At 35.5% G+C, this 14907-nt stretch overlaps 2 protein-coding genes across 10 annotated transcripts in view; one reads left to right on the forward strand and one right to left on the reverse strand.

The window, feature by feature from the left end:
- LOC132133667 (ATP-sensitive inward rectifier potassium channel 11-like) overlaps positions 1-895 on the forward strand; it is a 1477-nt gene extending 582 nt beyond the window's left edge. Inside the window, exon 1 of the mRNA XM_059546569.1 lies at positions 1-895. This exon is cut by the window's left edge and continues 582 nt beyond it. Within this exon, the coding sequence (XP_059402552.1) occupies positions 1-774 (774 nt within the window). The 3' untranslated portion in view covers positions 775-895.
- An 8573-nt stretch (positions 896-9468) lies between these two features.
- Positions 9469-14907, reverse strand: part of mob2a (MOB kinase activator 2a) — a 46741-nt gene continuing 41302 nt past the window's right edge. For all 9 annotated transcript variants that reach the window (XM_059546027.1, XM_059546032.1, XM_059546024.1 and 6 more), the window contains 3 exons: positions 14003-14096; positions 11115-11239; positions 9469-9794 (listed from right to left, as the gene is read on the reverse strand). In XM_059546027.1, coding sequence (XP_059402010.1) covers positions 9523-9794; positions 11115-11239; positions 14003-14096 — 491 coding nt within the window. In that variant the 3' untranslated portion in view covers positions 9469-9522. The remainder of the gene's footprint in view (positions 9795-11114; positions 11240-14002; positions 14097-14907) is intronic.

Below are 14907 nucleotides of genomic sequence, written 5' to 3' on the forward strand. Positions count from 1 at the left end.
TCCATCGAAGTCCAAGTGACCATAGGTTTTGGCGGACGGATGATCACGGAGGAATGCGTTTCGGCCATCGTGATACTGATCATCCAAAACATAGTAGGTCTGGTGATCAATGCCATCATGCTAGGATGCATCTTCATGAAAACAGCGCAAGCGAACCGGCGCGCGGAGACGCTCATCTTCAGCAAGCACGCGGTTATCACCGTCAGAAACAACAAGCTGTGCTTCATGTTTCGCCTCGGGGACTTGAGGAAGAGCATGATCATCAGTGCCACCGTGCACGTGCAGGTGGTGCGCAAGACCGTCACCAATGAAGGCGAGATCGTGCCTTTGGACCAGATAGACATCCAGATGGACAACCCTGTGGGCACCAACAGCATCTTCCTGGTGTCCCCCCTCATCATCAGTCACGTCATTGATAAAAACAGCCCTATGTATGACCTGTCGGCGGCGGAACTGCAGCACGAGGACATCGAGGTGATCGTCGTTCTGGAGGGCGTGGTGGAGACCACCGGCATCACAACCCAAGCGCGGACCTCTTACCTGTCCGACGAGATCTTGTGGGGTCACAGGTTTGTGACCACGGTGTCTGAGGAGGATGGGATGTACGCGGTGGACTATTCTAAGTTTGGAAAAACCGTTAAAGTTGCGACGCCGAGCTGCAGCGCGCGCGCGCTGGATGACGCGGGAGGGCTGGAGAGCTTCAAAGTACAGGAGGGCGTCAGCGGCGCGTCAGTGAGGAGGAGAACCAAACATCAAAACACCAAAGAACTGTGAACTCACTCTGTCATTAACCTCCTGAGACCCAACGAAAGGGTTTGACATTTTGATTTAATATAACTAAAATATTTTTAAATAGCTTGCTTATTGTATAAACACAAACATCCATAATATTAATAGTAATAATTTATTAGGCTATATATATAGGCTAATTAATATTTAATACTTCAATCCGATTTTTTTATGAATTTAAACTGAGATCTCTGGTTTAAAATTACATTTAAATATATATAAAACAAATCAACTTTAAACATCACAAATATTTTTTTTATTTAATATTTTTTTATGTATCCTGTTTTTTTATAGTTTGCTTTCAAAATATTATTTCTTTTTTATATACATTTCATATTTTTATTGAATTTTTAATCCAAACTTTAATCTGATATCACTTTTAAGAATTTATAATTATTTATTACACACAGAACGGTGTCCATATGCCAAATGAATTGGTAAGTCTTGGGAGGTTGATGCTGAAATAACAGGTTTGTGTACAGTAAAAGACTAAAGCAGTACTAGCCTATAATAATATTATATATTTTAGTGAGGATATTCATTTTTTAGAAATACTGATGCACTGTTGGAAATACATGTATTCTTTATATAAAGCTCTTTTATTGAGAGATATGCACGTTTGAATGAAGCTCTCAGGGTTTTGAATATGAAAAAGCGCATGATGTTTCATAAAATCTGTTTTATGCTTGGCTTCTTATATAAATAAATAAACCAGCCTGTTTATTTGTATTGTGTTCTTGTTTAACACTTTCATAGTAAATTTAAAGTTGTTGATTTCAAACGTGGCTGATTCTCCTCCAGTAGGCAGCTAAAGGTTTACCTTATAAATATTAATTAGGTGACTCAGCTTTACCAGAATATAATTATTATGACGTTGCTTGGCAACCGCCCTGACCTGCCCAGTGACTTACCTTAATCAATATTCCTCAGCCTTTTTAAATTCGTTAATTCACACCATTCTTAGCTGAGAAACTCTGACATCTTGTGTATGAATATTAATTAGGTTACTCTGATGTACCAGAATATAATTATGCTGATGTTGCTTGGCCAACGTCCTGGCCTGCCCAGTGACTTACCATAATCAATATTCATGAGCCTTTTTGAAATCGTAAATCCACACCCGATTTAACTGAGAAACGCTGTCATCTTGTGGCCACAGCAGGCAGCACTATTGGTTGTGAAGTTGACCCACATATTATTAATGGCCGGGACATGCAGTTTAGCTAGCATTAGCATTCTTCCTGTACCAGTAGACGCAGTATGACTTTCTCTGAGTTTTATAAAAAATACAATGACACTCGTGAGTTTTAGAGAGCATAAACATGAAAAATAATAATCTTACCTGTCTAACACAGAGAAAAATAATAATCTTACCTGTCTAACACAGAAAAAAATAAGCAAATTTGTCACTAACATTACTCAGGATTTTTCATCATCCAGACGTTCCTCTCTGTCACTGGCACACGTTTATGCTCGTGTTTGTCTTTGTCGATCTTCTGGCTTCACTTCTTCAGATGTAAAGATACTGCTTTTCCAGATGTGTTTGATGGTAAAGCAAGATAAGTTTGTTCCGTCGTCTAATTTCATTGCACTGCGCTACAGCGTGAAGCAGCAGCCAATAAGCGAGAGGATTTTGTATGACGTGTAGCGAAATGCGCGCGGTCGCGACTTATGGATGTTTTCGATACCGATACTTTAGTGTCAATATCATACTTCTAAACGGAACTTTTAAATTATTAAAGGTATTAAATTTTTTAATTACTAGGAGTAAAATTGGTAATTACCGACTTAACTTTATATTTGAAACGCATTTCAACATCCAATACTGCTTTAATTGTTCAAATATGTTATTATTAAATGTATTAAATTTTTTAATTACTAGGAGTAAAATTGGTAATTACCGACTTAACTTTATATTTGAAACGCATTTCAACATCCAATACTGCTTTAATTGTTCAAATATGTTAGTGGTAACCATGGAAATCTACAAATACTACTATAGCTCGTGTCACTTTAGCAAAACCATGGTTCATTTTTACATGGGACTGCCAGTGAAAGGCTGCATAAAATGCAAAAAAAAAAAAAAAAAAATTCTGACAGCTATAATTTATGCTAACAGTATGATCAATATAATCTTTTTACATAAAAATTGAATGTAATTCCACAAACTATATAGGCTAACATTTCAATTTTATTGTGAAATAACTCAAACATATGTTGTTGTTTTTCTGTCCTCTGATAATAATTTTTCTTGGCTGTGTTCCCAAAAAGCATCAATGGTTTCTTATGATACTTTTGGGAGATACGGCCGTTTGAATGCACTGAGTTCTGTCTTGCATCATTTGAGTGTGATGATGATCAGGAAAATAGTTCTATCCTACACAATTATTCGTCCAATATGTACGCATATCGCATAATATTTTTTTGTTAAATAAACTAAATCACTGGTTTAAAAAAAAAAAACCTTGGTGTCGATATTTTTTTATTTTTTAGAATCGATACTTTCGATACTCGCATGCTAGTTAAGGACCGATATGCCCATTCCTAGCCGCGATAATTCAACATGGTGAAACCAGACTGTATAACAGTCTGTTTAAACAGATGAATTATTAAAAAATCCACACCCCTCACAGTTTTCATGAAGGTCAAAATTAGCTATATAGACCAAAATCATTTTTTGGCTAAAAAATAGGCTACACCATTCTACAGAAGCCCGTTTCCACCACGAAATAAAAATGAAGCTCTCTTTTATTCCACGACTGAAACAGGCTTCCATTCTATTAAGGTGATGCTGCACAAAAACACAGCATATTTATTCATGTGTAAAACATTTAAAATGACTAACGACTACTAGCTTATGGCACCTTTAAATTTGTAAGTCTGAACTAAGTTTCTAATGATGTCAAAACATTGAGGACCTGGTTGCATCCAAATCGAATACTCTCATGAAAAGGTACTTATTCTGAATTAGTAATTACTCCGTGACTGAAACGAGTAGCCCATGTTCTGCGTCGTATGAATGCGTGTACTATGAACGTATTGTCACATGACCTACCAGCGCCAGGTGCGTCACATCACTGCCATTGATAAATCCTCTTCTGTGCCCATCGAATGCACACTTCAGAATCACTCCAGAGGTACGCCATCCGGGTACTTTGAGCCTACTCTATGGGCTGAAATATGTGCCACCAGAAACTGAATTTGAATTGCTAAACTTGAATAATTGCATTGAATAACTGAATTTGAATAACCTAATTTGAAAGTGTATTGTTTAATTTGAATCATTGCATTGAAAATCTGAATCTGTATTGTATAATTTGAAATTGTATTTATTCAAAAACTGAATCTGAATTGTAGCCGAATAAAATTTGTCCAATAAAATTTGATCCTCACTTAAAAATAAACTCTCTATATATCTTCACATTCACTTCTCACAATTCAGATTCAGTTCTCAAATTCAATTTCAAGTTACTGAGACAGACATCCGGGTAGTTGGAGGATGAAGGAAGAGCAATTGAGCACAGATCGATAGATCGCGTTCATTGGCGCACAGGAGCCAATCAGAACCTACGTTTTGAAGCATAGTAGGGATGGGCGATACCACACTTTTAGGATTCGATACGATACCGATACTTTTTCTTGCATTTTCATCGATACCGATACCGATACCGTTCATTTCTTATTGGCAATTTTTGTCAGTAAAAATATTATTACATTTAAGACAAATCACATGACAAATACAGACCATTTATACAAAATTTATTATGGTCAATACATAAAATAAAAATTAAAATAAATAACATAAATATGAATGAAATAAATTAAATATGAACAAAAACATACACATTTTCACTTTTCTTATTTCTCAAAAAAAAGAAAAAAAAGATCAATCTTGGTAGAAAAAGCTAAAAGGAAAAAAAAAAAAAAAAAAAACCCGAATACATCAATTGTATCTCATATTTTCTTATCTTGTTTTAATACTCTGAGCCAGCAATTTTCAACTTCTGTAAATTCCCCTTTAAGGTGTGGAAATTATTTGAATTTCAGATAATTATTTAAACAAAATATTCAGTAAACATTACTAAAAACCAAGACCTAGGCTAATCAACAACTAGACAGTAACGTTACTGGATATACTTATCCCCTTCACCTGAAGTGTCTGTTAAAATTAGATTGTGATTGTAATATTTATAGACTTTATCACTCCACTGTCAAGTCTGTACCTGGATACACTTGGCTATTTTGCAGACTCTCGTGCAGGGTCTTCTGCCGGACTGCGGGTGGTGCAGGAGACTGGACTTTCACAGCAGCCTCTGCCTGTCTTTTTTCAAGCTCACTGTGGGTCTCGGGGTGCGTCGTCTTTAGATGTTTGAATAAATTGCTTGTGTTGCTGCTGTGGGAAACTTTTTTATCACACACTTGGCACCTTGCCGTGAGTTTATCGACTGGTGAAAAATAACACCACACCACGCTTCGTTTTTTGTCTGCCATATTATATGCTTCTTAGTTCAACTTCTTTCCCTCCGACTCCCGCTTTCGTGCTGGGCTGGTGGCCTTGGCTGGCTCAGCTGTGTGTGTGTGTGTCTGTGTGTGTGTGTCGTTGTCGGCTGTGACGCTCAACAATGACGCTCGCTCATTCGCTCGTCTCCTGTCACGTGACATGGACCAGCTCAATACGCCGCCACTGGTACAGCCAGGGGTGTCCCGGCACATAGTAATTTAAGGAAGTAATCTAAAACAGCTGAAAGTGATACATATTACAATTAGTGATACAATTATAATTTTTTAGTTTATATCGATATTTTTTTAAGGAAATCGATGCCAAATGAGTAGCGCGAGGATATCGATCTATCGATACTACAGGATCGATACGCCCATCCCTAAAGCATAGTACGTACCCACCATGAAACAAGGAAGAAGTGCTTGCCTTGCCGACTGACTTGACCACCATGGATCCGGTGTGATAAGAGATCACGAGGTCATTCCACCAGCTGGGCACAGTCTAGGAAAAGGTCAGTGAGAGTGATTTTGAACTTCTTTGGGATGGCACCACGAGGTGTCGTTCACTTGCAAAGCGCAAACTTCTGGAGGGCACATAAGATTTAACCAGTGAGTTTTGGTATGTTGGTGCCATGCCAGTGGTCGTAATAAGTGTAATAATTAATTACGTTGTTATATATGGTTTTGCTTACAGGCAGTTAATGTACTGTAATTATTGATTGTCTATTATTTAAGAAACTATCATACAGTAATTATCACACTATTTAAATTATGATGACAGAAATTACAATTGTAATTGAGTTTAACACATATAACACAGTACATAAAAAGGACATTATAATAATAATTCTACTGATTTTTTTTTTTTTTTTTACATATAAATGTTCAAGCAATATGCACACTATCAATGTAAGCCATTTATACAGTTTTCGAAATACATAACATTTCAAAGAATCTTTACAGAAAGACATACTGTTGTGTCTATATGGTCAAAAACACCCTCACTATTTTAATAGTTGGTGCTAAATGCTTTAGTCTTCATACATACAGCAAGCAAGCCATAGGCAACAGTGGTTAATAAAGAAAAATCTGCAAGATGTAGATAATGGAGTAAAAAACCTTTGGAGAAACCAGACTAATCAAAAACACTGGGGACCAGTTCTCCTCTGTATATTCAGTTTGAACATTTGGTACAATGTCAATAGTAGTTAACAGTGTTACTGCATTGATTCAGCTGTAAGGTTAAAGGTTAATTGTGCTATGTACAGGCAGTAACATTGTTTTCTCTGTGGCCCAGGTGATGCAGGCAGTGTTAGTGAAGAGTTCTAAGGTGCAGTCATCCATCAATGAATTCTTGCTGTTTTGCTGAAACTGGAAACAGTTCATCCTATGTGAAGTCCATTGTGGAAGATTGGGGAATCATCAGTCTCAACTAGCTCCAGAGTGTCTCGGGACAGAGCTTCTGTGGTAAAGAAAAATATAAAAATGTTTAGGAACTGTAATATAATAACAATAATTATTTCCTCTCTGCCGGTGTAATATACAGTACAGTATGCTGGAAGACTTTCAGCATACTGGAGGACATCTGGAAGACATCATGCAGAACGGGGTCAGAAGACATCAGAAGCAGGAAACATCAAAAATCATTGTTAACCGTAGAGCATCGGTTTACAAATCTTTCAAAATCAAGTTATGATTTATGTGTATGTTGTTATAAAAACAATTAAACAGACATAAATGTAATCTGTTCAACTCAGTCTATTTTGCATTCAAACATTGCTTTAAATTCTTTCACCTTCCTCTTGTTTCTCAGAAACTGTGGTGTATGTACGTGAATTATTCTTTCTCTTGTGTGTTAGTATTTGCATATTTTTGCCATTTACTTTTTTGTTGCTTCTGTAGGGTCATCGCTTACAGGTGATCCCTGGATTCTTTGACATGATATGAGGTACTTGGCCCCAAAAGTTTAAGAGTCTTAGGTTATTTACATTTGAAGGAGAATATAGAAGCGTACAAACCTAGAAATGCTCACTTTTGTTTTGAAGTTGAAGGAATGAAGTCAGCTTTGCTGAAACGACAAAACACAAGTATGAAATATAATGTAAAATTAAAATGTAAAAATGTGTACAATAAACTCAGTACAGAAGCCACATATAAAAGTTTAAGTTAAAAGGTGGACTTTTGAGAGAAAGTAATTTTGCTATGGTCAGGACAAACTGATCAATAATCATCATATGGGAACAGTGACAACCAAAAAAAAACCTTTGTACTGTTGAAAATAAATGTACATCACACAGCACAGTGAGCCTTTATGGTAACAGCTCAGTCAATTTAAAAAGCATTAAATCTAACTGGTCAATGCATTAATCCATTGGTGGGGAGACGGATGCTTGGAGGGATAGATCTAACTAAAATGCGACAATATATTGACTTTTTTTATTGACTAAAAAAAATATACTAAAGTTTGATGTTGGGCACTGGGCCCAACAGGACCATGGGAAGGTATTGCATCTGTGAGCAAATATGTTGAATTGACTACTTCTGAGTCTCCTTGTCAAAACATAGTGAGACATACAGGTCTTACTACTCTCTCTCTCCCTCTTAGTAAGCAGTACCCTGACAATGACAATCACGAGGAGTAGTTATCGTAAATAATCACGCTGAAGACATGACCAGTCTACTTGGCGGCAACAACATTTTCACCGGAGGAAGAGGCAAATGCTTAGAAATAATAAACGCCAAGCAAAGATGTTGTTACCAGAGCTAGTACATAACCACAAAAACGTGGGATAATAGCTACTGTGTTTGCAACACATCGAGAAAGATGTAATTTCCCCCGTTTCTACAAAACAGCTACACCATTAAACTAAAGATCGTTAGATCGTGGAAAAAAAAAATTTTCATTACCATATTTGTCCCAGGCGGATCCATCGTGGTCAAGTCAGTCGGCAAGGCAAGCACCTCTTCCTTGTTTCATGGTGGGTACGTACTATGCTTCAAAACGTAGGTTCTGATTGGCTCCTGTGCGCCAATGAACGCGATCTATCGATCTGTGCTCGATTGCTCTTCCTTCATCCTCCAACTACCCGGATGTCTGTCTCAGTAACTTGAAATTGAATTTGAGAACTGAATCTGAATTGTGAGAAGTGAATGTGAAGATATATAGAGAGTTTAACTTTAAGTGAGGATCAAATTTTGTTGGACAAATTTTATTCGACCACAATTCAGATTCTGTTTTTGAATAAATACACTTTCAAATTATGTTATTCAAATTCAGTTATTCAATGCAATTATTCAAGTTTAGCAATTCAAATTCAGTTTCTAGTGGCACATATTTCAGCCCATACTACTCTTTTATGATAATTGTGAATTCGAACACATTTCTTTTTCTTCATGTTCACATACTGTTTTTTGCTTTCATTTGCTTTAAATGATTTCATAACGTTTCCTGTCTCAGTAATAAAGTAAACACAACACACCGAGGTAACGTGGCATTTCTTGTTTTAATCTGATTATATTTTGCAGAGCTTAAAATATCAAGTGGCTTTTAACTTAGATAATTAAAATACATAAAAAGAAAGCAAGAACTGAGGAACTCTGCAAATAGATTAAAAAAGAAAAAATAAATAAAACGAGGAGGAGATATGCTCTCTCGCTAAAGGCAATTATTGTGATTTCTTACACAGTTATCTATTTCTTGGGAAAATTAATGTGCATTTTATACACACATGGGCTGCCACAATATTCATGACCTCTGATAACACTAGTTCGGTACAGTTTTATGTGAAATAAGGCTGCAGAGATCATAAACAGTGGTCGGTGGGTGACGTCACTCCCTCCACAAGGGGGAGCCAGAGGTCAAAGATAACTTTCTAAACATTGTTGCATATAAACAGATAATACCTTAGCTATAAATCTAAGGCACTGATGAGAGCCGAGCTGAAACACCATTCCCTAAAAGAAGACGAAAACCTCCGAGAGCGCATGCGCAAAAACGATAACAAAAATGCTAATTAAAATCTAAATTGTTCCTGTATAAATGAGAATGCAGACAGATTGTTTCGTCCTATAGGAAACATTCACACCAATCTGTGCTGCTGGTGGGAGAATTGCAGACCACCGTCCCTCACCGTCATCTTTTGATCGGTTCTCATGAAGACGGTGAGAAACAGTGATAGAAGGGCCCTTCCAAGGAGGCCTTGCACGTTTTGTGGTCTTCCTGGAGTTGGAGGCTCATCTCTCGGTCACGTGGTTGTGTGAATGGGGCGGCAGGGGGGCGCACAGCACCTCCGACAGGTCGTCCATGATGCAGGTCTCCTTGGGCTCCACCAGGTTGAACTCTCTGACGAAGACGATGAAATGTGCGTACAGTGTGTTCAAGTGTCCCTGCAGCTCCAGAGCCACGGTCTCTTTAAAGTGAACCCAGTAGATGTGAGCCAAGACGTGAAACAGATACCGGCAGACCTTCTTCACCAGAGACTCGAACGAGTTGGGGAAGTCTTTGCCTGGAAGGAAAGAGAGATATTTAGCATTCAGCATTCATCACTGACTGTTATTTAAAATAAAAAATAAAAGTAAATAAAAATGATGAATTAGTAAAATCACTTGATCATTATAACATTATCATTATAAACAAATGATCATTATAACAACATGCTAGGATAACCCCCTAAAATCTTAATAAAAGGTATTTATAATATTTTGCAGGCCTTTTCAAACACTGCAAACAAATGTGGAAATTAAAGTAAAATGACAATAAAAAAAAATCAAGTTTATTATTTGTCATTCATTTGCAATTTCATTGCATTTATTGAATTAAATTAAGTAAATAAAAAAATATTAAAATAAATAATCAGGTTTAAATAGGAGATGAGTAATGTAATTTATTGCTTGTAATTAAATCAATTGTTAACTGATTTTCTTTTTTAATTATCAAACATCTTGGATTACAAAAAATATATATTATTATTATTAACAATGATTTTTAGTTTTATTAATATCATATTAAAGTTTCATTAATATTTTGAATTACATAAAATGTTTATATTTTCAGTTTTCAATTTAATATGAAAGTTTTAGTCATTTCGTTATGTGCATTTATATCTCTCTCTTGTGTGGAACTGATAATCATTCTTTCATAATCTACTAAATACAGACTACTTCACTATAAATAAAAAGAAACAATAAATGTGTAAAAATATGTATATTCATAATCTGATAAAAATATATCAAACTAGGTTAGTGGATAATTCGACAGCAAAAGCTATTCTAAAAAAAAAACAATTAGAAATCCAGACATTTAGTGAAAAAACTATTTTGTGGGCAACATAAAAATGTTGCACTAAATATGGTAAAATGTTTCAAATTGCTATTTGCATTTTAAAATACATTAATGAAAATCATTCATGAATGCATTTATATAAAAGTATATACTATAAAATGAAAATACATGTCTTTTAAACGTATAGCATGTTTTTAATAAAGCAACCACATAAGATAGATTCAATAGGAAAAAACAAATACAGCGCAGCACAAAGGGAAGAGAAATTGATGTGTAGTGTATTACATCTGTGCAACAGTTACTGAAACTTTCTCTTTACTGAATTTCTCTTTATTAACTGCGAGTGCACCAAAAGTTAAGAACTGCAGCTTTAATGTCCTAATTAGTTGAATCCAGAAGAATTTCTTTTCACAAAACTCATTTTCCTCGAAAACCACTAGAGGGCGCCACTAATCTAAGGAGTTTACTTCACACTTCTTTTGACTCCTTGAATGTAAACTCTTGTACTTTATTATGACTGCTAGAGAGCAGCGATTATACACACCGTATTTCGTGGGGAAGATATCTTCGTCCGTCACTAATTTCTGCACGAAAGTCATAACAAGGTCGACATACTGAGGTGCTGTGCACTTCGTCTTCTTCCCCCTCTCGTCGTACCAGTAGTATATCCTGTAAAAGTAAAAGACAGAGTCAAAATTAACTTATTCACATTTCAGAACAAAGTGTACAATTTACTGTTAAAACGTGTACAGTTCCTATCACCATTTTAAGGAGGACTGGCCATCGTGACATTGAGTTTGGGAGGGTAGCGTGGGTTCGAGGGGCTGTAGACATTACAAATCTCTAGGAATGCAAACTGAACGCATAACTGACCTCACAGCAGAGAGCCGCTGACCGCAAACCAATGCTGATCATTCAACAGACGAGCAGCCCACACATGAAACCAAACGGGACGAAATAAAGATCGCAGAACGTTGACCTGAAATAACCCTCACCGTAAACTAAAGCACAATCAGTAGTTAACACAGATGCTACAGACGAATCATATCGGACTGAGTGCGAGCGAGTGTCTCAATGTTCTCAAACATCTTCAAACTACACAGAGTTACAGATCTGAGAGAGGATTCTTCGGATGAAGTCCAACCGGCGGCAGTTTATTTCACAGACACTTAATATCTACCGCATAAAACTCTCCAACAAAACGTGAAATATTCAGATTAGAAGGCCTACTAATCTAAAACATGGTTATGCATATTCATGAGTGAGTGTTTTACTCCAATATGTACAATAGAAACAAGTGTTATTGTTGTGTTTAAAACTAGCACTGATTTTCTGAACTTTTTTTTCATATTTTCTGGCTTTTTTAGGTTTTCAAACATTCCTACATTTTTATTTCATCATTTTTATTAATTGTTTGTTTCGTTCATTCTTTTAACAAGAATCTGGTTTAAAAGACTGAAAATTCAAACAATGAAACATTTTGGGGATAAAATGCGAAAATCTTTTTGTTTTCAAAATGTTACAATTCTCACAACACAAAATATTATGTCCACAAGTGATGTTTACCTTGATTTTTTCCCCATCACAAATCAAAAGTCTCACAATAAGCTTATATTAAAATGGTTTTCTTACTGGTTAAAATGTACACATTAATATTTCGGTCATGGCGTAATTGACGACATGAGGAGGTCACAATTTGTCGAAAAAGCTAAATAAATATTTACTTAATAAGTACTGAATATTTAACTTTTACTTCAAATTACAATAGTTTTATTCATTTAAGTTTTCATAGTTTAATATAGAAAATCTATAAGGCTAAAATGATAACATTTAGACAGTTTGAAAAAGATGTAAATCAAACGTAAATTTAATGAAATTCAACCCGTAGGAGACGCATGTGTGTGTATTTCAAGAAACACCATCATACTACGCACAGGCATAATATCTCAACATATGAGCCCATACAGAACATAAGTTGTGTGTGTGTCTTTTCATCAGAAATGATTTCTCAATGGAGCGAGCGCACCCGTCCTCGTCCTGCGTGTTAGTGTTGTGTGTTGGTATTGAACGTTTGTCATCAACAGTCATGTTTCTGGTTCTACAGGGTCAGTCTTTAGAGATTCACGCCCAGGCTTCACTCCGGCCAAACAGGGCGAACGAGTCGAGCAACATGAACAGATGGAGGCACACTTTCCGTTGGACTTGTAGAAGGGTGATTTCTACAATAACGGGCATTTTTCAAATGCTTGAAATCTGAAAATGAAACAAACTGTTTCTTCTTAACTTTTATGATCAGCCTTCGAGTGCATTTTGGTATCAGGGTGGATTATTAATTTTGTGTGCGATGATAATGAAATTGTTCACTTATTTGGAGAAAATGTTTAACAAGACAGACAAACTTTGTGAATATTTACTCAAATACTGAGCGTTTAAAAAAATGACAGTACTTCCTACGCTGTAATCATTTCCATCATAATGGAGATTAAACTGTTTTATAGAAATTCAGTTCTCTAATGCTTAGTATGGTGCAAACAAATATTTGTTATAAAAGAAAAATGATTATAAAATGATTATAGTAAAATTTGATAAATACATAAATGTACATAGATTTTATATTTATTAGATAGATTAATATTTTTTTATAAACAATAACAACAATGTTTTTGTTTTACATTTAAATCATTAAAAACTTATTTCTAACAACACAACAGTTTATTATATATGCATATTATACATTATTTAAATCATTGTTATAATAATACTTATTATTATTATTATTATTATTATGATGAATTATACATTTTATATTATTATTATTACTATTATTATTGTTGTTTAAGATATTAGGGAAAAATACAACGTTTTCTGGATACTTGTTATATATTATAGAGAAGTTGTTAAAGGTTTAGGTAGGGGAATGTGCACAATTGACATTCTGGGAAATTGAAATGTCATAATACTCATAAAAATGAGTAAAAATAAATGAGTGCTGGTCAAGGGACTAAAGCTGTAAGGTAAATGTTGTGATAAGTAATTCTAGAACTGATCTCTTTTGCCTCTGATCTTCCCAAACAGCTTGAGAGAAGATTCAACTCTAGGCCTTTAAGGTCATTTAACTGGATCCACCACAAACAAACTGATTCTGAGAATAGTTCCCTTATGTTCTCTCGTTCAAAACAACATCTGAAAGCCAAACAAGCACTGGTTTCTGTAAGATGTGTGTCAGCTTTTATTCCAGTCATGCATTACAAACCCAGATTCATACAAAGCAACTGTGCTGATCTGGGATCTGACCTTAAAATGGAAAAACATTGCAAATGATGAGAAATATTTGATCTAGAAGCAGTTCTCGTGTAAAGAGGGGTTGTGGTTCTCACCCTAGGACATGTCTAGAGCAAGAAAGACAGACAAGAGAAAGAAAGGGAAACTTACGTGTTGCAGGCCGTCATGGCTTGACATGTGTCCCCAGTGCAAAACTCAGAGATCGTGCTATACTGCAGATTTATGAGATTGAAGAAGGTTGTTGCTGAAAGGGACAAAAAAAAAAAGTTTTAAAAGGTGACATTCAAAAAGTACTGAAAAGTCTTTAACTGATATTTCAGAAGAACTAAAGCTTTAGACAATGGCTCTGTACCAAAACCAAATAAGCTCCCTATGAAGGCAGCGTTTTAAGACATCACAGTCACGTTCATGACGTGAAGTTTAAAACCAGCTTAGAACGGTCTATGCTGCTTAGACCTTAGCTGGTTTGAGCTGCTCCAATCCCAATATGCACTGTGACAAGCTAGATGAAAGAAATCCAAGACGGTGGATGAGGCGAGAGAAACCTCGATTATACACTTATTAAATGAAATATGTTCAGAATCGACATTTAATATCACAATTGATCAATAAATAACAGTTGACCATATACAAAAAACATTATTTCACACAACATTTGTGTACACCATGTTTTTTCATTTAATTTAACTATGCTAAGATTAGCAACATGCTAACATTAAATGTGAAAAGCTTCATTGTCAACTAGGTGAAAATCATCAGGGGTTAGTCTAAATCATTAACCCTAAGGATTAGCATTAGTTAGCCATTTCAAAGCTGGATTTGAAACAGTTATTTGGCTCATAGGGAAATTTGTGTCCTGTTTTATTTTAATTGACGTTCATGGTGTTAGCTTAGCAACATGCTGATATCAAACTTGAAAGCTTTTTTTGTTTGCCAGGTGAAAATCGTAAGAGTTTGACCAAATCACTAACTACAAGGATGAGAACTAGTAATCTTGTCAGTAGCTTAGCAACATGCTAACATCAGAATTAAAAGTTTTATTGTTCACTTTAAGA

The sequence above is a fragment of the Carassius carassius genome, chromosome 50 (assembly GCF_963082965.1).
Source record: "Carassius carassius chromosome 50, fCarCar2.1, whole genome shotgun sequence".
NCBI lineage: Eukaryota > Metazoa > Chordata > Actinopteri > Cypriniformes > Cyprinidae > Carassius > Carassius carassius.